Below are 24907 nucleotides of genomic sequence, written 5' to 3' on the forward strand. Positions count from 1 at the left end.
ACAAGATCATTGTGGGTGATTTTAATGCCAAGATAGGACCGAGAAGATCAGCTGAAGAACTTCACATAGGGACCCATGGCCTAGAATGGAACGAACGGGGTGAGAGACTGTCTGAGTTCATCATGTCGACCAAGACCATTCATGGTAACTCACAGTTCCAGAAGGCAGAATCTAAACGATGGACATGGGAGTCTCCTGGTGGATGATTCCACAACGAAATAGACCACATCATATTCAATCGACAGTTTTGCCTGACTGATGTCGCTGTTGTCCCAAAATTTCGAACGGGGTCGGACCACCGTCTCCTTCGTGCAAAATTCTACTTCACAGAGCGGGGAGAAAGGGCTGCAAAGTTCAAAAAGAGAACTCCCAGAATGACCACCAACTGGGAACTCTTTGGTACTATTGAGGCAACATGGGAAGATGCCATTGTTGACAACATTGACGAGGAATACGATCTACTGGTTCAGCACCTCCATGAATGTGCGAGGAACGCCAAGAGAGAGATAGCCACAAAAAATCGCCTATCTTCGAAAACTCTTGAGCTAATTCGCCAGCGTGGTTTGGCGCATGCCTCAGGCAACCGCAAGCTAACGTCCAAGCTCGCAAAGCAGTGCAGAGATGCGATCAAGGAAGACCTCAAAGAGAGTAGAGCAGAAGTACTGGTAGATGCGGCAGAAGCCTGGAAAAGTATTCGTAACGCCCGCCTGTCCTTCGCCAACTACAAGAGCAAGATGACTGCCCTCCGACGTCCTGATGGATCCATCACATCCTCCAGAATGGCAATGGAGAAGATTATCCATGACTTCTACACAAATCTCTTCGATAGCCATGTCCACTTGCCGACATACCAAATTCCACAGGATGGATATGTCGTTCCCAATGTTCTCCCTTACGAAATCCGACACGCCATTTTGTCCGTAAAGAAAGGAACAGCACCCGACCCAGACAAGGTCAGACCTGAACACCTGAAGAACCTGCCGTCAGTACTCATCAATACACTGGCTCGGCTCTGCACTCGCTACCTGTCTGAATGCAAGGTTCCGTCCCAATGGAAAACCAGCAAGACCGTACTACTGTTCAAGAAGGGAGACATCTATGACATTGGCAACTATCGCCCTATCTGCCTATTGTCTGTCATCTACAAGTTGTTCACTCGAGTCATCCTAAATAGGATTGGCAGAACACTAGATGAAGGACAACCATGCAAGCAAGCAGGGTTCCGCAAGGGATTCAGCACCATCGACCATATCCACACAATAACCAAGCTCATTGAGGTTTCTCGGGAGTTCAAGATGCCGCTCTGTTTAACGTTCATTGATTTAAAGAAGGCCTTTGATTCTGTTGAGACGGAAGCAGTCATTGAAGCCCTAGCCAATCAGGGCATTCAAGCCCAATACATCAGGATCCTCCGTGAGCTGTATTGCAGATTCACTACCAGGATCTCACCATTCTACAAAGAAGTGATCGTTGTTGTCAAGAGAGGGGTGTGGCAGGGTGATACCATTTCATCAAAACTCTTCAGTGCCACCCTCGGAACATCATGCGATAACTAGAATGGGAAGGAATGGGAGTGAAGATAGATGGTCGGCAACTACACCACCTCCGCTTTGCTGATGACATTGTTTTAATAACACCAAACATCAGCCAAGCGACACAAATGCTGGCCGACTTTGACCGTGAGTGTGGAAAGGTAGGACTACAGCTGAATCTTACGAAGACAATGTTTATGAGAAACAGCCTTGTTCCTGACGCCCCATTCGCTCTCAGTGGAACGACCATCTCCGAATGCAACAGCTATGTGTACCTAGGTCGAGAAGTCAACAAGACAAATGACCTGGCACCGGAGCTGCGCAGGAGGAAGAGAGCGGCTTGGAACGCCTTCAAGAACGTCGAAGAAATAGCTAAGAGGACAAAGAACCTCCGGCTCCAGGCACATCTCTTTGATTCCACTGTTCTTCCTGCATTAACATATGCCTCAGAGACCTGGGCCCTACGCAAACAGGATGAGAACGCTGTTCAGGTCTCCCAAAGAAGAATAGAAAGAGCTGTGCTTGGAATATCACATTTCACTCAAATGAGAGAAAGAATCTGGAGTTCTGACATCCATCGACGATCAAGAATCAGGGATGCTGTCTCATTTGCCAAGGTGTCGAAAATCAGATGGGCTGGTCACGTAAAGAGATTTAAAGACGACCATTGGACTAGAGTTGTTACCGACTGGATTCCACGGGATGTCAAAAGACCGCGTGGCCGCCCACCTTCCAGATGGTCAGAATTCTTCGTCAAGATCATGAACGATCAGTTTGAGGCCCTTCATATTCCCGGAGCAAACAGATGCCATTGGGCTACACTAGCACGTGACAGGGACAAATGGAGACGTTACTGGCGCCCGCTCGAGCAAATCGACGACTCACGCGAAGTTAAGTGATTAAGTGATTAAGTGATTTTGCATTAAATCAAACTAGGACTTGGAGAAATAGCTGTATTCAGTTTGTGGAGAGCGAGGAGGAGGACATGACATTTTGTCATAGCGTCAAAGAAAAAAGCTATCAGTGACAACTAGAGTTGTGGTCAAAGGACACGGGGATGAACTCTGAAAGACTTACTGGCAACAGATGGTACTATAGAAACATCATTAAGCAAAATGCTAGCAATGAGTAAAAAGATATATATGTTTCAATTTATAAATTATTAATAGCACAGCGGGTAGGGCGTTCGCCTTACACGCGGCCAACATGGCCAACCCGAGTTCGATTCCTCCGCCCCTATCGGAGAGCCCGGCAAGCTACCGAGAGTATTCGATATGCCAGACACAGTAACAACAAAGTCTCCAATGGAGACGTTACTGGGCCCGCTCGAGCAAATCGACGATCAACAGGAGGGCCTTTACCTTTATAGAGATCACTACACTGAGTAGGCATTCAATGAATATTAAGCCTTGAGAGCTCAGAGGAACAAAAAAAAATCTAAGTCTTGCTGGCAAATAATGTAAAATCTAATTGGTCACTGTTGAAGAATGCGATAGAATCAATTCAGAATGATTAAAGTACAAACGAGAAAACCTAAGACTCAAGAAAATATTTTACTATTCAGATACAGACCATGTCACAGAGTCAGATTTAACAGAAACTTATTTACTTATTTTTGAGTCTAAGGACCCACACACTCATGGTAAGAATTCTATTGCCGAGTCATATCACTTGGGGAATCCAACTTACCTAAGAAACATAAATAAAATATAATGAAAACATTTCAATTTCCTATGTCTAACAATACATATTTCAGCTTAATATATACAAACAGTCAGAGATATTCAAATACTAATATTAAAAATTGAGAGGTATTATAAGCAGGTTTATGATAGTTCATAGGTCATACTTGAGCATTCTTAGCCCACCTGTATGGGCCTGACACTTCAATGCTTGGCCTGTGATGATGTGATATTCAACTGCAACCATATTCAGAGGCCTCTAAGACTGTACTTGGTAGTACAGAGGATAGTGTGTGAATAGAGCGTCAATTGGATGGGAATATATGCACTAGGGGACTGTGGCAAAAATGTGCTTTAGCTCTTTGCTGTCCATAAGGTCCTACAAATATATATATTTTAGTAAATTGATCAGACTGATCACATTAGTCATTTTCAACAAATAGTTAAAGTAGAATTAATAACTGAGTTATTTTGTACTCTGTGCCATCTCTATAGTAAGTGGAAGAAGGAGACATCCTTAAAGAACTAAAATATACTTATAACATAAATAGAATAGAATATTTAGGCAACAGAAAAGAGATCTTTGGTGGAGTTTAAGAGATTTGACAGCTAGATTTACATTCTCTATCACCACTGCTTTGAACAGCCTGAATATTGCCATGGTCTTATTAAAGACAATTTCACAAATGTTTTTCTGCATCACTGGATGCCATTATAACTACACTAAATCTTATGGAAATTTATGTTTAATTCTAAAACACGTTCCACCCACCACCATATTCCAATTAAAGCATGACATTGACACATCCCATTGCCCCTCCTAATACAGTGTTAAGAATCCACACAATTTCACATTCTGGTATCTCTCCAAACCAGGAAGCCACTTCCACTTCTAATTTGCATGATGCATTCATTTTCAGATTAGTCACGTGATTAATGAGCATCTTGGAGAATGTCCAGTTTTATCTACTCTGTCATGTTTTCCTTATTTCTACCACCAGACTCTATTAACTATACCAGCTGTGCAAGTAGTTGTATAAAGTATAAATTATGCTGGTTCATTTGTTCCAGAAAACAATCACATCCATTGCAATTTAGAAATTATTTTCCATTGGTGGGAATAATTAATTGTTGCAGTGTGTATCAATGAGAATTTCCTTTTGCTACTTAGACAAAACTTTTCAACTATCCAGTATTATTTATAACAGTCCAAACTTGTACTCCACAACTTGCATTGTGAATCACTGAATCATAAACTATACGCTTCTAGGGAAATTGTCAAAATAAGTTATGGCTGTGGAACCTGAAAAAAGCTTCAGTTTTTTTTAGTAGAAGAGATCAAATGTTACAATTGTTTTATAATGAGGAAACTGAAGAGATAATATATTGTTTTCTTAACAGCATCTAATATTGTTTTTTCTCTCAATTCAATTGAACTTTGCAAATTTTTAATGCTTTGAAGATTCAATCATAACATAAAAGTTAAGTTTTGTCTGCTTTTCTCATCCCAACTTAATTAACAATTTTTCCAACTCATATATAATCCAAAGAAAAGTTATTATGTTTGTTTTTTAACAATTTTTTGTAGTCATTAGTAATATTTACAAATTCTTGAAATCTAATGAAATTGCTTCTTCTTGAATTGGTTTTATTTTAAGAGAAAGTCATAGACTATATTTCTGTTTCACAAAGAAAGCCTAACAATTGGTCACCTGGTATTATATTCTTTGTGGGTTCAATACCAGTTTAACTGAAAAACTTTAGAATTTTAGACCTTTTTTTTAATGTACAGTTAACTGACCTCCTGGATGTAAATTAAATTGTATGGGTAAGACAGAAAAGAAATCCAGAGTTCATTGTGCTTTGATTGCAAAGTTGATAAAATACTATGTAACCAAGTGAAGAAGATGAGAGAACATTTGCTCTTTAGTTTCTGTTTCCAAGATAACAGTTCTGCATGCTATGGACACAGCACAGTTGTTAGCTGAAAACCCAGATTCCTCTGACAATTAACTTGTCCATGAAAAATAACATATAATGATACATATTATGCAGAAGAACTTCTACAAAAATGGTATGATAGGATAACAGAAATTCAAGGGAAGGCAGAAGGCATTTAAGATAATTGAATGACAGTGAGTTCATCAAGAAAGTTAGAAAGGTTTTTGTGTAAATGAGACACTTGGAATTCAAGATCAAGCCAGCTATGTTCAAAGCATCCTATAAAGTTGATTCGTACTCAAAGAGATTATGGCATTCATCTTGCACATACTTGGCTTCAATCACTGACACAAAACAGCAGAATATAGCCCTTCACCCCCTAACATACCAATGGGAGAGTGATTTCTTAACACAATGCCAGGAGTAAGTCCTGAGCCAGATGTTGCCAAACCCTGCTCATCTCTGCCCCTCAATACTTCTTTTACATAATAAGGAGAATAGAGAATAATAAGAAAGATGACACACTGTGGAACTGGAAGAAGCTTATATCAAAAGAAAGGTAAAAGTCACATCAAGAATAGTAAGTTCTTCTACTTAAGGTGCTCGATAGCCATATAAGAAGCTTGAATTCTTCTGATCTCCGATAGACCATAATGGGGGAAGAAATTAGTATGATAGAAAGAGAATATGATCTCTAGCATAAATTGTTCTAACTTCCAACTTTCCTATTTTATTTATCTCAAAGAATATTAGATTAAGGATAATTTGGATAAAGAAAAAAAACTTAAAATCAGGCAAATGGGACTTTTCGTTGGTTTTAATTTAATTTAGTTTTGTTTTTTTGCCACACCCAGCGATGTGGTACTCAGGTTTACTCTGGACTCTGTGCTCAGGGATCACTTTTGGTGAGTCTCAGGATTGGCAGGAATCACCTGGGTGGACATGTACAAGTCAAGTGCCCTGCCCACTGTGCTCTTTCTCCAGAACATAGTCAAATTGGAATTCTTAATCTAAAAGATGATTTATCTGACTAATTTTTAAATTATTTTTATTCCATTGTTATTAATTTTACTATTTTATTTCTATTCACTTCACAATCTATGCTGATGGCCATTTTTGGTGACAGACAGAAAATGTCCATGGATTGGCACCAGTTTGAGGACCACATATTGAAAAATGGGGGTCTTTTTTTAGTCTTTTTGCATTCAATTCAATCTTATACCCTAAGACAGCATTATAAAGTGTTGAAGTATGTACAACACCATTCTTGAAAAGAATATATTAAAATGTAAAGTTCTACAAAACCAATATCATTTATATTCTGTACAAAGGGTGACTTAGAAATATAGATTACTAAGACTGAGCATTATTGTGTAAAGGTCAAGACAATTTGTTACATATTTACTGAATCACACAGAAACCAGGGGGAAAAGTAATCTTGAGATGTGTCTTCCTTGAAAAGAAAAAAAGGAATCGGTATTGACCACATTTGGTAATTGAAAAAACACTGGTTTGAAAAGGTTAAACTACCTGTCAAAAACATATAATTCTGAAAATCTGTCATATAAAAATACGATATACTTATCACAATATTATTGATTTTATAAATATTTTAAGAACGTTTCTATCACACAAGTCCAAATGTCAATATATAGTATGCCATATAAGAGGGGGTGGAGAAGCAGACATTCTCTTATTTACCAAAAAAATCCCCTAATCCGTTTCCTTATTCTAGAAATCAAATTTTTTTTTATAAAAAGTGAACATCTTGTATGTATAAGTATGTGTACAATAGTAAGCTGTTTTCAGAGATGGTAGTAACAATTAAATAATGGTTATTCAAGGAGATGATTTGAGAAAAAAAAAACAGTTTTGTCAGAATCTCTCAGTCTGGGGGCTGGAGCAGTAGCACAGCAGGTAGAGTGTTTTCTTTGTACACAGTCAAACCGGGTTCAATCCCAGCCTCTTATATGGTCCCCTGAGCACCGCCAGGGGTTATTCCTGGGCGCAGAGCCAGGTGTAACCCCTATGCATCATCAGGTGTGACCCAAAAAGCAAAAAAGAAAAAAGAAAGAAACTCTCAGACTGATATTTTGTTTACAAAGCAGAACATGGATTAGTGATTAATCACAGAAGTTTGATTTTAGAAGCTAATATGAGATATAACTGGTCAACTACATATTATCCATGTGTATGATGAATATAAATATGTACCAATGGTTTTCATTTTTTCCTATTGATATTTAATGGTATTGTTCTTACTGGGAATCAAGACCAAGAATTACTGCTTTTGCTGTTTCTGATTCCTGGTGAGGTAAATGTTGAACTTTCATTATCTGCAGACAATATACATCACTCTTAGTAAATGAGCTCAGAAAAAGAAATCATTTTCTTACAGAAAACCATGTAATCATTTAAAGCTAACTCAGCAGGGATATTTTTGTTATAAAGCCAAAATTTTGAAACATTCTGTAATGTTACTGTTTTGTTCAGTATCATATGAACCCACAGCACTGGTTTTTGAGAATTTATTTATCTGGTCCTTTAAAGCTATTATTTTGGTACTAAAGAGTGATCATCTGTAGAATGTATTATTTCACTGAAAATTGTCTTATATAATGCATAGAATTAGAAAACAAGTAAATAAACATTAAAACTATGACTGGATAAAAATGTAAAGTGACTGATGAAGAATACAAAATAGTCAATTTTAAATACATTTCATCCACTGTCTTTTCTGTTTAATTTGGTTTTTCTTCACAATTTGTCAGCTCTAGGCTATGCATAAAAATTTTTGCCCAAAGAGAAAGAGTAAGCTTCTTTTGAAGACTAGAAGCTTAAGCTTATTTGCAAACACAAATTGCTTTTTTCAAAGTTCAAGTATAATGTACATTGATATTTACTACAAAAAACTATATATATATATATGTACACAGATTATTTGTAGTATGTTCTTGAATAAGAAGATAACGACATATTTGGATTCTCCAAGTATCACTCTACAAAAACAAACAAAACAATATATAGGCTGGAGAAATAATACAGAATGTAGGGTGTTTGTCTGGATTGTGACCAATTTGAATTTAATTCCTGGCACCACATATGATCCTTCATGAGTGCCAGGAGTGACCCCTGAGTGAAGAGAGCTAGAAGTAAGTGCCTAGCACTGTTGGAAGTGGTTCCAAAACAAAAACAAACTTAATCATCACTGGCGATTTTTAGATTTTTAGATTATTTTAAGATGGAGGTCTTGACCTCATAATCAAAGTCAAACAAAATAATTTTTAAAATATAATTAATCAACTCTAACTTAAAAACTAAAAGACTCAGTGGTTTAAAAACATCAAGTAATACTTGAAGAAAAAAAAAGAAAGAGAAGCAGAAATAGGAACAAAAGATGGGGAATAAAACTCAACATATGCCAATAAAATTAGTCCAAGTATATGTTAATAAAATAAGTGAAATGATTAGACAATTTTATTAAAAAGAAAAGAGATCTGATTAAGTGGAACAATTATTTTATAAAGCACATGTAGAGAGAACAATAAGACATTTGATAATGTGTAAAGTGTCATGACATTGAGAAGAAAAATTAACATTTTTAAATTTGAATGGCTATATGACAATGTGAAAGACATTGTATATTCATATATAATGTTGAATGCAAAGGACCAGATGCAGAGAAATATACTCTGTGAAATTAATTCTATGTGTATTGGGGTTGCAAGAGAGTCCAAATGAAGTCAGATGTTTTGGAGTGCTTGATTTGTTTCAAAACACACACAATAAAATCTGGTAACAGGGTCCTGGAAAATGTGGTCACTGGAGTTATCAGAAGATGCTTGAGGAGTATTGACAACTCAAGATGTTGCAGTCCACGGGTAACAGAACTTTTCACTTTGTATACACATTTGCATGTAACTTTCACATTCAAAAAATTGAAAATTACATACACTGTGATATTTAATATCTGAATGCCTACCATTCAGATTGAAAAAATGTGAAAGTATGTGTTAGTAATGAAACAGAGGATACCTACTCAGATGGTGATTTTATAATTTTTAGTAAAATAAAAATGCATATGTTGGGTAAGTTAGCAGCTCCACTTATCATTTTATAGCTCATAGAAGCACAATATTTCAAAATATGATGACTGCTGTTGCACTGATTTTTGTTTTTGTTTGGAGTCACAACCAGTGGCATTCAGAAGCTACATCAGGTTTGTTTGGGGATGAGAAGTAAATCATTCCAGTGCTGCAAATGGGACTATGTGGTAAGGGGGGTTAAAACAGTACTCCCACATAGAAAGTACACACTTGAGTTCTCTGCGGTATCTCTCTGGGTCTTATTGGAGTATATTTAATATAAGAGAAATACTAGAAGTATGGAAGTTACCAAGCTCTAGAAAATTACTAAAAAATTTCTACCTGCTACCTAGAAATGTCTATAAACTAATTATATATTTAAAAATGAATAATAAATATGTAAATATATATTCAATTTTATACTAATGCAATCAAGGAAGCACTTCATGACTGACCTGACAAACCTATTCACGGACACATTTTTCTCTGTATAGACATGATAGTTTTCTAAGACATACAAGCTGTTATATTGCATTCATTGCACTTATGTATTGAAATAGAAAAAAGACATACAAAATTTATTTTCTTCTAATATTAATTATATAAAGGCATAATATTTTCTCTAGTCTATTCTAGTCATCATTTCAGATATCAAGATGGTACTATATGTGGATAATTAGAAGATTACTAAATATATTTCATAGGTAATCTGTACTTACACTATTACTTTCTAATAATGTTTTAAACTCTTCTTTAATCTGTCAGTTGGGAATAAGGTTTGTATAGAAAAGGTTTAGGGTTGATCCTGTGACCTCACTGAGAAAGCTGTTGCAGCAGTTTAGGAAAGTCACGGTCTAGAAGCCACGACAGTGAAAATGTGTTTGAAAGCTATTGAGTTGTTAGGTCAATACTAATATGGCTAAAGGGGTGAGTCAAGGGGTCAAGGATGACTCTTAGCTTTGGAACTAGAATTATGATATGGATAGTAATGTCACTCATTAACTGAAAAAGAACATCTTTCATAACTGTTAGATCATGAGTTAAATCTGAAGTGGTTACATTTGAGATATGTTAGAATATCCAAATACAAGTGTCAAGTAGTTTGATGTATAGATCTAGTTGTCAGATAGCATAGTGGTAGGGCGTCTGCCTTGCGCGCAGTCAACCTGGCTGAGCCAGGTTCCATTCCTCCATCCCTCTCAGAGAGCCTGGCAAGCTACTAAGAGTATTCAATACGCCAAATACAGTGACAAGAAGTCTCACAATGGAGACGTTACTGGGCCCGCTTGAGCAAATAGGTTGTATAAAAATGAGATAGTGTAGTCTTAAATGAAGGTAATTAATTACAAATAACCAGTTAGATGGTCTGGAGGAAAGAGCCAAGAGTGAGAAGAAATTCTAAGATTGTCTTGAAAATACTTAGGTGTACATATTTTGTATAATGATCAATTTTTTCATCAGGTATGGTTTGATGATTTTTTTTCTGGGGGGTGAATGCTAGGTATACCCAGTAGTGCTCAGGGCTTACGTTCTTGGCTCTGCACACAGAAATCACTTCTGACTGTGCTCAGGTGAGCATGTAATATGGCAGGGATAGAATCCAGGTTAGCTACTTACAAGGGAAGCGCAATACCCATAGTACTAGGTTTAAACCCCCGTTTGATGGATTTTCCAAAGCAAAGGAGACCTGCACAATACTAAACAAGGAGATATTGAAAACATCAAAAAGAATACTCCAACCCTAAAAGCAATTTTCAATGGTACTATTTTCCCTTTAGAAATTCAGTAAAAAGAGGACTAGAAAATATCCTTTGGATTTAGAAAATGGCTTGTTGCTTTTTCAATTAAGTATTAGAGGTGATTGAATAAGATTTTAGAAAGAGGGTACCAGAGAAATAGTACAGCAAGTAAGAGTCTTTACAGATGGCTGATCTAAATTCAATCCCCTGTACCCTATAAGTCTATCAGAAGTGATCTCAATACATAAATAAAGAAGTAAGTCCTTTGTACCAGGTGTGGCACAAAAACTAAAAGAGTTTAGAAATAAGATGTAGCTAGAACAGATTATTCTTTAAAATAATTATAGAAAAGGAAAAGTACTGGGCTGGAGCGATAGCACAGTGGGTAGAGCGTTTGCCTTGCATGCGGCCAACCAGGGTTCGATTCCCAGCATCCCATAAGGTCCCCTGAGCATCATCAGGAGTGATTCTTGAGCTCAGAGCCAGGAGTCAGCCCTGAGCATGGCTGGGTGTGACCCAAAAAGCAATAAATAAATAAATAAATAAATTTCTAGAACACATTATTTTTGTGATTTTACATGACTTATAAAATTAGGGACCAGATAAATGATACAGGGGTTAAGCTGCTTGTGGTCAACATAAGTTCAATTCATTGTCACTCACTGGGGTCCCCTGAGAAACATCAGTAGAGGTCCCTGTGTCAGAATCAGGAGCAAGTCCTGCACACAGCTGAGTGGGGCCCCAAACCTTCCAAAGCAAAATAGAACAAAAATAGAAATTTAAAAAGTTAAAATTCCTCTAAGATAAAAATAGTTTCTCACATTGGTATGATGCTTGGTACTTTTCAAACTCATTTTCCACAAGGCTAAATTCAGTTTAAGAGCAGTCTTTTTGTCTTTTTAAACAAACACTGTAATATTATTATTTTATAGATGAGAAAGCAAAAGTTCATATAGGATCAATGCTTGGGGAAGATGACATGACTAATTTAGATTCTTTGCTTGCAATATAATCTAGTCATTTTCCGTTGTACAGTTTCTATTTGTGAAATAAAGTGATTAGAGGTTTTCTTTTCTCTCTATCAGTCATGTTTATGACAACTTAAATTACTGAATATAAGAACCATTTTATCCTAAAAAATCATATTCATCTTTATCTTAATGAGAGCACGATGCGACTGTCTATGATCAAAGAAGGCAAACTGTAGAACATGTATGACATGCTGTTTGATTATTTACATGACTCTAAATATTTCTAACTGTCTTTCTTCATGTCATCATTTCATGCTGACTGAATACATGCTGATATGGATAACTTTGAAGTGAAATGTCAAAATATTGACCTCTTTATTCTCCAGGATTCATTTCAATATAGTAGTTAAAATTACACCAGTTAAATAAAAAGTTTTAATCACAATTAGCCATGACTAATAACAAATATTCCCTTTGAATAGGTCACAAATTCAGAGATAGAGATTAAATGCTTTTACTTTGAAGTAAAGCAATTACAGATTTGATTTCTAGTTCTAAAGAGTTATAGACATATAATATTGAATAACCAGGTCTAAACAACACTAAAAACAAGGAAAATACCAAAGGTATGTTAGGAGTTTGAAATATCTCCTCAGTGGAATATCTTACACTTTTTATTTTGCAAAAACATATAAACTAAGGGAGATAAATGTAAATGTTATTTCTTTAAGACATATGTTTAAAATAATTTTATCTCACAATTTACATTCATTAGTAATCAACCAATTTATAGATCTACTAATATGGATATTATATTTATCATTCTAATTGTTCATATATGTGCTTATGAGTCAAATATCAGAGATATCTTTAAAATTCAACATAATGGAAAAAAGTGAACTTACAAATACAAGTCATTTTATTTTATATGATGTACTCACTGACTATATAATCACTTTCCCAAAAGCAAATTAAATGCTGAGAATTGTTACTGCTTACAAGCACACTATTTTCCTCCGGTGCATCTATTTCTACATAAATGACACAATTGGTAGAAGTCACTAGTTTTTAGACTGATCATTAATGGGATTTTAACTAGCTACCGATTATAATCAATATCATAAGCAATAAATTAGAAATTCCTGTAGTTATGGTATTATCTGAAAACTAATAGAAAATAATAATTATATGGCATTATTCTAATTATATAACTAAGCAGTTGTTGGTTTCTAAATTTGCCCCTATACATGGCAGGCAGGAGAAAACTAAATATTTAAAGCAGAGGTTATCTCAGACTAGTAGATGACTGTTTTAATAAGCTAGGATGCTTAGAAGTAAGGTTTTTCCTTGGTCGTCATAAGACTTATAGAATTCCACATGCACACAGCAAAATATTTGAAACGTATAGAGGCCTTAACTGAATTCAGTGATATACAAGCTCTAGGTGATTTCCAGGTTTGCTTCCTTAAATATGATTTCTAGTGTGGAATTATGGGTGGAATGTAAATTACACTGGCAATAGGGGAAGAAGGTGTGGTCCCTCTAATTTTCTGTATCTCATTCATATGTCATATTTTCTTGAGGACCTCTTCAAAATGCAGCATTTAGTACCAAAATTTAGTTACTAAAGTACTAGCAGTACTTAGATTTCTGGATTCATTCTCATTATTCTAGGTTCCATGCTATCATCTATCTCAACTTATCCTCATTGAAATTTTTTAATAATAGGAACAGTTGTTAGAATTTTCAGGTGAAAAAATAGAGACCAATAAACCATGTAGTCTTTTCAAAGTCACACACCTAGAAATGGTATTTGAAATCACATGTATTTGAAATACAACCTCACTGAATTGAATAATTCAGTGAGGTTGTAGAACTTCTTCTTATTTTCAGTTAAACAAAAATAGTGTCTTTGATTTGATATGGGAGAGCTTTTCTCTTAATAATCTTGTACTTTCTGTAACATTCATACACAAGACTAAAACAATAATTCAAAAATGCAGCGTTACTATTTTGAAATGTTTTGTGAAGTGCGTTAAAGCAATCATTTTGTTTCAGACCGCTGCTTTCTTTCACTGTCTTTTTTCACTTTTCATTGTTTGTACTTCAGGATTTCCTGGGAGTGGCAGAGGGAACATCAGAAGCCAGTAGATTATAATATTAATGAAATTGAAGCCATAGAGGTACTCTCTCTCAGGGATCACTTGAAAATCTTATTCTTAATTTCACATTAAAAAGACTATCATTTTTTCCTTTTTACTTATTTATTTCTTCATTTTTAGGGAAATGCAGTTATCTATTATGTTAATGTGGTGCTTTTAATTATATTTTACATAAGATTGTTTCAGTCATGCTACTATTTATGATATGATGTACAAAACTGTTGTATTATTAAGAGAAAAGCCCTTCCATAATCAATCAAATGACATATTATCAATTGAGTAAAACTTTCCCTCACTGTTTCTAGGCATGGCTAACCCATCTGTTTATTCCTCCCACACTTCCTTCGAAGCTCAATAATCTGAGTTTTGTAATCCAATGGGAAGGGTTTGTCATTGTCCCGTGCTATCTGCTTCCTTGCTTTTGTCTTTCCACCCATATTTTTCTTAGGAATATGTCTGGAAGCCTTATCAAATGAGTTAGCAAGAACCTGAGTATAAATTGAAGTAGATGGAAATCAAATAAATATGTAAAAAACAATTAAATGTGACCCCAAATTAACCTGCTGATAGATGATATTCTCTCTTCTTCACTGAAATGTATTATCCTCTACAAGGACAACAATATTTTGTTCCTGGTTCTGGACTAGTTTTAAGAAGAGTACCCAGAACACATTAAATTCTTGTTATTTATTAAAAAAGAGAATAGATACATGAACCAGAATATAAAAATGAAAAGTAAACTGAACGAGTTAGAATTTAATTTGTGGAAATCAATAAATTTAACTATATTAGCAAGCATGAACAATGAGTGTCTTACTCATAATGGTTTATCAAGGATATAAAAAAATCGAGAATTATTGTTTTTATTATTTTCAGAAATTATCTAAATGATAGTCTGTTTTGGCTCTAAGGATTATAAAATAGTTTCTGGCACAAGATAAGTACAATCCTGTTGGATACATCCTGTTTCACAAGCCTGCTATATTACTTTCAGTTATATTAACTCCCTTTGAACTGTCTGTATGTCTAGCTGGCAACTTTCAAATTTGCTTATGAAATAGTTATCATGATGATGGTATCCTTATGAGATCCATGTTTTTGTTAGACATTTCTTACTATAATTTAAATCATGGATTTATAATTTTCTATTCTATTATATGGTTTGTCCATAAAAAAGTGATTATACTCATAATTTTTTAAAATAATTCCAGTTGCAGTGACAATAACATTATTGTAGGTTAATAGTATCATTTTGTGTTTTTAGATGTTGTTCTTTCTAGAAGTATTTTCTTGGCCTTCAAAAAAATCACACAACCTATGTGACCTTCCCCTGATAGGTTGTGTATTTTCATCTTCCAGTTCAATTGATTACTACTGAGGAAATCATAATATTCATTTTGTCTTGAACTTGCAAAGTAATTATATCTACATTATCTTACAGACAAGTATGAGAAATAGTGCCATCACCTCACTTTTATAGATGAGGAAAGGTCAGCAATATATGATAATTTATTCAAACTTGAATCTCCATTAAGTACTTTAGATATCCATTCATCCACTTTATCAATCATATGCTATGAGTCACATACCGGTCTATATTCTTTGTAGACTTAATTGAACTAAGTAGAATTCTAGCTAATGAAGACAGATGTAAAACTATAATAATTAAGAAAGTGTTATATCTTATGGAGAATGAATACAGTCAGATCACCAGGGCTGTTCAGAATAAGCTTGTCTGAGTAAGCTTAATACATACTTTCCCATCCTGGAACATTATTACATGAATACTTATAAAGCAAAACTCACTTCCATTTTCAAGTAAATTTAGCTCTATAAGTATTCATGCAAAAATGTCCCAGGAAATAAAAGTTGATACAAAGAAAAGATGAGAAATATCTGACATATTGCAGAAATAGTAAAGAGGTTACTGGGTTTGAAATGAAATGAATTAAAGAAATTATAAGAATAAGTGTATAAATTTTGAGGAATCAATAAGGTTTTGCCTATCTGTTGGCATTTACTCTGAGTAATCTAAGTAATGACTAAAGGGTTCTCATAAAGTCACCTATATTATATATTCTTTCTTAAAAAACAAAATCGTATGTTGTTGTAAAACTATACTGGAATATGGTATAAAGAATTAGAGAAACCTCTTAGGATCTAGAATAGCAATCTAATCTAAATATTCTGCAAGAGTATATAAAGATGGTAAGAGAATAAGTAATAAGCAATAAACATATTTGGGATATATATTGAGACAATATATAAGGCAACAGAAATTCTTTATTGCACATTGTTTGGAAGAGGCAAAATACAAAATAATAATATTGTTATTACTATGGGAAATTAATTACAATATTAATATAGGACATTTCCCATGGAGGACAAAAAATAAGCATTTTGGAGGGCAATTTTTAGAGGCAGCCTGCTGAAGTTTGATATTAGGTAATGCATAGTGCCTTTAAGCATCCCAGGACAGTCTCCCAAGATCAGAACCAGTAGTAGTACCCAGCATTCCTAGGAAAGATCCAAAAGCTTAGATAAAAAACAAAAAGATTAGAGCAAGTTTCAACAGAAGAGAAAGATAGTATCTACAGAATGCAAGAATGCAAGTCTAGATATTGACTTCTATAGAAAAATAAATCTCATCATCTTGATAGAATATGAAAAAGTCCAAGAACCCAAATATGTTCCCCTTGACAACATACTTAGTAACATACTCTTACCCAGACAGGAACCGTTTTGAAGAACCTTTCTATAAAATCTGCTTTGTAAAGGCACCGGGTTCTCATTCTCCAGCCTGGAGATTGCCTTTTGTATCAACCTGAAATATGTACCTGAAGAAGCCCATTTCTCTTGAAGAAACATCCCCCCCTGTCAATTAGCCCATTTATGTCTCTGTCAATTTATTTAAATACAAATATTTAATTCACTAAAATAATAAAATTAGTAAGAATTTTAAATATGTATGCAGAGTGGTGGGTCCTTTTGAAAGCATCTCCTATATGTGAAACTTTGATTTTCACTATGCACCTCTTTAAGTCGTTTTGTAAAGCACCAAGGAAGATCATTAGAGAGATCGTTCAGTTGGGAAATGTTCCTAGTTTTAGAAGAAAAGAAAGTTATTTAGATCGTAATATAAACATGTTTGTCAGGCATCAGTCAAAGTCTACCCATTAGAAATCTGTAGTAAGTATTTAGTAATACATTTTAAGGGTGAGAATCTAGCAAGGTCATATTGAGTTGCCCCAAGGAAAATGCAGAACAGGCAAAGGTGAATATTTACCCTGAGTCTTGCATAGTTATATCAAACAAGATGGACCAGAAGGTCTAAATTTTTGTGAGTATGACATTAAATTCAGAAAAATAGGTTAAAGAGACAGCATTTCAATGAATATGGTATTTTGTTCAAAACTGGCGACGGAAGCCATAGTACAGTGGGCAGGACATGTGCCTTTCATATATCTGACCCTGATTCAATCCTCACTTCCAGGAGTAATTCCTGAGTGCAGAGGCAGGAATGACATCTGAAAAATCATCAGGCACGGCCCCAAACCAAGCAAACAAAACTAGTTGAGCATCTCCTGTGCATTGTACTAGAACCTTCATAAAATACAGTGAATATAGTAGATGTGGTTCTACTGTCACAGAGCATTCATCTCACATAGGACAGCAGATCAAAAGATACCCAGATGTTAATGCATAATTTGATCAATATTATTAATGAAAAAACCATGTGTGTAGGTGAGAATAAATATGCATATTGCACATATAAATGCCTATAGAAATGCATTTATGTGTTGAGCAGAAAACTTAATTGAAGTGGCAAAAATGTCACCTCTTAGAAAATCCTAGTGAGATTTCAAGACATAAAGGAACGTGTTATAAAGATCAGAAGGAAAGTTTTAATGATAGACAGTAGCATAATGTAGCAAATTTAAAAACTAGAAGACCAGGAAAAGCTTGCTTATTACATTTAGGGAACTGAAGGAAGACTAATGTGTCTGGAATACAGCAAACAACAAGGTATACACAGGATGAATCTGGCCAGAAAATCTGCACATCGTAAAGGCAGAATTCAAAGCTATCTATCTGATTCCATATTAAATTCCATTCTACTCTACTATTTTGGCATAACAGTCACTAATAAGTATTATTACTCAATATTAGTTTATTATTATTGATTTCCTTCAAAAATCATACTACAACACTTGTTCTACCTGGTTGTAATACCCCTCCCTTCTCTAACTCTCACGCTCTGCATTCAGTGCTGTTCTACAGACCACAGTTTTGTGGTTTGCTTAGCAGAATAATTGAATACATTAATCTATGCTAATGTATAAATGACTCTTAATGGCTCTGGGCATTAATTGCCTCTTGAACATTTACATTTTAACAGGATTTTCTAGTGACACAAAAGAGTGACTCTATTAGTGCACATTTCAGATGTGGAACAGGTCATTCTGCAGGGATGCAAACAACTTTATTTCTCTTAATTCCTTGCCTTAGGAACTTTGTGTTGTGCAAGAGATATTGAGGAAAAAATATATACTTAACTTGGCTCATTTTCCCTACACTGGTCTAATCATGCAACGACACTGGCCATGGTGTAGTCCATTGATGACCTGTCCTTCTTTTGGATATATTCTGATACTTGAATGAGGTCCTTGTATTTTCAGACTTCTCAAATCATTCAAGAAGACTTTACTCTATATAAGACATTTTATTCTTTTCTGTAGAGCTTGTTACAGTCCTTACCAATAACTCAGGAAGCATATAAATCTCCCATATGAGTGTATTATGCAGTTTTCATGACTTGTAAGTGAAATTGGAAGTCTAAAATACTAAACAAGAGAAAGCATTCAAAGCGAGTCAATTACAGAAATATGTGTTTTTTGAAATAGAACATATAAGTAGTGCTAGAAGCTTGCTGTTAATATAAATTTCTGGGAACTGTGAGAACTTAAATTAATAAAATAAGTGATTTCTGGGTGTTAAAAACTGTGTTTAAGGGGAAACGTGAAAAAAATACCCCCCCCAAATAATTTTATGGGTCCTTAAGGCCAGTTTATATTAATGAAACTTTGTATAATACTTCATGACTACAAGTAATTGAGGTACAATGATAGAAAAATGATGATCATATTCCAGATAAAAAGAGATGTAATTAGAATTCAGAGATGAGGAACTAGGAGGAAAAAAATATTATTTTTTGTTCTGGGGGTCATACCTGGCAATGCTCAGGGCTTACTCCTAGTTCTCAGTAAATATAACTTAAAAGCAAACCTCTTTAACCTTTCAGAAATCTGTTAGCATTTTTTGCTTCTCTTTGATACTAATATTAATTTCATTATTAGTATATATTTGTGAGCTGGAGCGATAGCACAATGGGTAGGGTGTTTGCCTTGCATGCGGCCGACCCAGGTTCAATTCCTCCGCCCCTCTCGGAGAGCCCAGCAAGCTACCGAGAGTATCTTGCCCTCATGGCAAAGTCTGGCAAACCACCCGTGCCATATTGGATATGCCAAAGACAGTAACAACAACTCTCACAATTTGTTGTGAGAAGTTACTGGTGCCTGCTCGAGCAAATTGATGAATAAAGGGAGGACAGTTCTACAGTGCTATATATTTGTATATTTGTTTGAATGTCTCTTTCTGAATTGAAAAGTGTTGAGAAATTTAAATACTCTCTTTCAATCTTCTATTTCTGCATGACAAACAGATTACTTCACATACAGTAAACATTTATTTTTAGTTGCAGGTTGAATTGTACAAAATGGCTTCTACCTCTAATGATTTTTTTTGTTGTTAAATTAAAATGCCACTTGTATGTATTATATTAAGAGTTAGATGATAGACCTTTTGTCCAGTACCTCTTATTACTTTCATTTTTATTTTTAAATACATTTGGAGATATTGGGCCACATTTGCTCTTCAGTGACTGCTTGGTGCTTGATGCTAAAATTCACTCCTCATGTCGCTTGAGGGACCATACAATTCCAACAAACAAACCCACGGGTCCTATATGCAAAGCAAGTGCTATGGCCACTTGTGCCACCTCCCAGATTTTTGATAGTTATTTTTATTATCAAAAATTAAGCTGCACTGAATACAATGTCTAATGCTTACAGATATTACATTTAAACATTAAAAACTTTGATTTATCCATATATATTACATCTCTATAAAAACTACTTATGGGGTCTGAGTGATATTATAACAAGTAGGTATTTTCCTTGAGTGCATTTGATCCAGGTTTGATCCCTACCATCTCATATGGTGCTCTGAGCCTTGTTGGGAGTAATTCCTTCATACGGAGCCAGGAATAACCAGGTATAAAAGACTTGAGCACTACTAGGTGTACCCTAACCCCCCAAAACAAAAGAATATTAAAAAAGAGAAAATATTTAATCTTTCAGTGAAACCTTGCATGGAAAAATATAATAAATATTCTTAATAACAGTATAATGCATATTTAAATAAAAATAATTTAAGGCTAGTATAAGGGAGAAATAAAAGCCCCAATATTTTAGAGGACAAAACAAAAATTTTTCAATCATTTCAGAAAAAAAAAAAACATACAAGTAGGAAGACTAAGAAATCTAAAGAGAAATTTAAAAATAGTATCTTTATAAATTGTGAAATAGCTATCCTTAATAAATGTATTATTTCCTAATCTGCATGATTTTCAGAGTACTAATATACATTTCCTCCTGAGGGCCCATTAAATCAGACAGATTAAGTTTATCGTTATGTAGCTTGATCAGCTTGATCAGCCCAAATGTAAATTATTTCACTTTATTTGATCAGGATTAAAGAGAAAATGTTTAACCAATATTTTCCTTAAGAACTGCCAAGAAATAAAATGGTAAGAAAGTCAAATTATAAGTAATAAAGTGCAATTTCTCAAGTTTCAAACTTCCTTCTATAAAACTACTTTATTTACAGCAAAAAAATGCTTGATTTCAGCTCTGTCTGTTAGTACAAAATGTCCAATTAATCTCAAATGATGAATGAGCTTCTGGATATATCTAAAGAGCCATTATAATATCCTCTTCATTTCTTCCCAATGAAAGCGCCATTTATGACCTATTCTCAGATATTTTCATATTTAAGCCATTAGATATGAGGTTGGTGTGAAAAGGTAGAAGGGTTTTGAAACACTAATGCATATTAAGCTGAAACCAAGTTGCAAAATAATGAATAATAGTAGAGTGAATTCTAATTCCATAAATGATATCACACTATTGAATTTAAAAAGAATAAAGGATAAATATTAAGAATTTTTATTTCCAGAAACTTCTGTTTTAAAACCTCTAGTGGGTTAATCAGAATTATGAAATTCCAGAGTCAGTATATTTAGAAAACAAATGTAGGATTAACAGACAAGACTTTATTGAGTTATTTTTCTCTTTAGAAACAAAACTCAATTCCTTGAGGAAGTCCTTTCTGCTTAATAACATACTAATTGTAAACTGGAAGAAACCTGAATGCCCAAGAACAGATGACTGGTTAAAGAAACTTTGGTACATCTACACAATGGAGTACTATGTAGCTGTTAGAAAAGATGAAGTCATGAAATTTACATACAAGTGGTACAATATGGAAAGTATCATGCTAAGCGAAATGAGTCAGAAAGAGAGGGATAGACATAGAAAGATTGCATTCATCTGGGGGATATAAAGTAACAAAGTATCAGATTAATACCCAAGAATAGCTGAGATCAGCACCAGGAGGATTACTCCATAACTTAGAGGCCAGCCGGGTATCCTAGAGGAAAGGGCAGTTCAGATAGAGAAGGGAGCACCAAATAAAGGATGTTTGGAGGATCCTCCCAGGAGGGGAGATGCATGTCGAAAGTAGATTATGGACTGAACATGTTTGCCACTCAATGCCTCTTTTGCAGACCACAACACCCAAAAGGAGAGAGAGAAAACACAGGGGATTGCCCTGCCACAGAGACAGGGGGGATGGGGGGGATGGGGGTGGGAGGGATATTATCCATGGTGGTGGAAAATGGGCACTGGTGGAGGGATGGGTATCTGATCATTGTATAATTGAAACCAAAGCACAAAAAATTGTAAATCTACAACTTTAAAAAAAATAAAATAAAATAAAGGGAAAAAAAATAACATACTAATTGTTTTCACTTAAATATTACTGATTCAGTTCTCCTGATGAAAGTCTTGATGGACCAGGGGATATTGAAAAACAAGTAAATTTTGTTCATTTCAACAATCTTGGTCAAACAAATATCCTAGAAGATGGTATGTGTATTAATATTATATTGCTTCTGTTTTGGAACACATCAGTGGTGGTCAGGACTTACTCCTGGCTCTGTGCTAATGGTCTTGGGGTGCCAGGGATGGAACTGGGGTCAGCCGCAGGCAAGGCAAACTCCCTATCTGCTTTATTATCATTCCAGCCCATATTTTAATAGTCCTGACTTATTGAAATGCCACTGCCCTGACATTGTACTGATGCTGACTGATACTAGGATGGGGTCATCCACTCTGCTACAAAGGTGGAGACAATAGAGAGATTGACGTCCGTTATCAATAGAATCCAAGAGGTGAAAGGTCAAGAAAAGATACAAACTTAACTGTGTGAAAGATCTTACCTAGAGTAAAATTAGTAGGTGTTCCTGATAACCCATCTATGAAATATGTGATATATTTGCACATAGAATAAATCCATAATTGAATCACGCTCTGGACTCCAACCATGGTCCAAATAACTTCTCCATACTGGGTCTTCAGAGACCCTTAATAAGAGGAGTCCCTTCGATCTTGCAAACATTGGGAAGGAAGTCTGACTCACTCACAGCAGTTTATCAGTTAGTCTGCTCACCCAAACTTTTTTTTTTTTTTTTTGCTTTTGGGCTATACCCAGCAGAGTTAAGGGTATGGTTCAAATTCCTGGCTCTCTACTCAGTTATCACCTCTGGCAGGGCTTAAGGGACCATGGTGATGCCAGGGATAAAATCTAGGTTGGCAACATGCAAGCCAAAAGTCTTACACACTGTGCTACTCTTCAAAACTTTCTTGAGTGCTTAAAATCCTTCCTTCCAGCCTTTATAGCTATTTAAATCATTTGTTTAAATTTTTATAATGTGGACTCTCCCCTGTAAAATCGTATTTCAATTCTATGTTACTGTGGCCTGAGTTATAAAATAAAGCCTGTCCACATAAAATTGGCAGTTAGTATTCTTTGAAATTGAATCTCATATTACAGAGGATTTGCAGGAAGGGATACAAGAGGATTATGCGCAGGATAACATTTTTTATACACAGAAAGATCTTGATTTTAAAAAGCTTAATGAGAAGAAGTAGGAATTAGAGAATAGAAAGCAATCACACTGTGAGAATTACAAGGTAAGTATTAAAGTACAGTCAAAGGAATCCATAGGCCAGACTTATAGGCAACCACCAGGCCTCCAAAAACTGTTTCTTGCATAAAATAAGGATTTATATGATTTAAATGCCAATGAATTTCTAGGCAAAGAATGCTATGGCAGACTCTGTTTAGGAATTTTTCAACTGACTCTCTAAATTAATTCTTTTGGATGAGCAATGGCCAGTTTTAGATACATATTTTTTATTTAAAAAAAATGTTCCTAAAAGTAATCTTCTAGCAGCAAACTATGATATGATGAAAACTTGACGGAAAAAATAGAAAATGGCCCGTGTTTGGGCTCTAACAAAACTTCGATACTGAGTGTCATTTTTCTCATCTGCAAGATGAAAATGATAAGTAAGTTTACATGTTTGGAAAGACTGTCTAAACACATCATTATCATGGACACTGATTCTGCAGAAGATTCAAAGACTGATAAAGGAAATTAGCCAATAAGCACACACTGGCATTACTTAAATTATTCATGCAGTTTTCCAAATGCTTGTAGATAACCATTATTATATTCTGTAATCAACTTAATGAATTTAGCTGTCATTTTTCAGCAAGAAATAGATAAGAATAGAAAATATGAGAGCATATGGTAAGAACAAGTTTCTATATTTCTTAAAGTTTCTGTTGCAGTAGCTTACAATTTTATGTGTATGTGTTATTGAATAATAGTGTAGATGTATACTGCTTGTTCTCCATAGACATCAGTGAAATTTGTAAGTCATTTTATTTAGAGTGACTTTTTTCTGAGTAAAGGACAAAAAAGGCTTGTACTTACCAATGGTGGGATCATGGTAGTCAGGAAATTGATGGCTGATAAATTGCATTGTCATTGCTGAAAGTTAAAATAAATCCAACTTAATTAAGGTCTGCCACTTATTAATTAGTACCCACCACAAATTCAGCATCTTATTTTATTTTTTCTGGCAACCAAACTTACTGAGTTTTAATATTATACTTTTTATTATAAAGAACATTACATCAAGAATCAGTCTTCTTCACAATGCTTTTTCAGCATGTCTGATTTGGCGGGGGGGGGGGGGTAAACTCTAAATAATAGTGGTGAATCTTTTATTGAAACAATCTAATCAAAGCGGATAGAGTGTTAACTAGAATTCATCTGCCTCACAGGGACGGGGAGGGGTGGGGGGTGGGGTTTTATTGGGGTTCTTCATGGGAAAAAATAAGTATTGGTAAAGGGAAATGTGTTTGATATTTGCATGACTGAGACATAAACCTGAAAGCTTTGTAACCTTTCCCACAGTGATTCAATAAATAAATTAAAAAAAAAAAAAAAAAAAAAAAAGAATCAGTCTTAACAAACACTTGTAAGTGATTTATTTACTATTTTAGTTGTTATACAACACATATCTTGGTAAAATAAGATTAT

General features: G+C 34.8%; 1 protein-coding gene across 1 annotated transcript in view; it reads right to left on the bottom strand.

Moving 5' to 3' along the window:
• The window catches only part of RIT2 (Ras like without CAAX 2), a 341283-nt gene that overhangs the window by 230646 nt on the left and 85730 nt on the right, over positions 1-24907 (bottom strand). The window contains exon 2 of the mRNA XM_056138174.1: positions 24296-24352. Within this exon, the coding sequence (XP_055994149.1) occupies positions 24296-24352 (57 nt within the window). The remainder of the gene's footprint in view (positions 1-24295; positions 24353-24907) is intronic.

Source organism: Sorex fumeus, unplaced genomic scaffold, assembly GCF_029834395.1.
Source record: "Sorex fumeus unplaced genomic scaffold, SorFum_2.1 ptg000128l, whole genome shotgun sequence".
Classification (NCBI taxonomy): Eukaryota; Metazoa; Chordata; class Mammalia; order Eulipotyphla; family Soricidae; genus Sorex; species Sorex fumeus.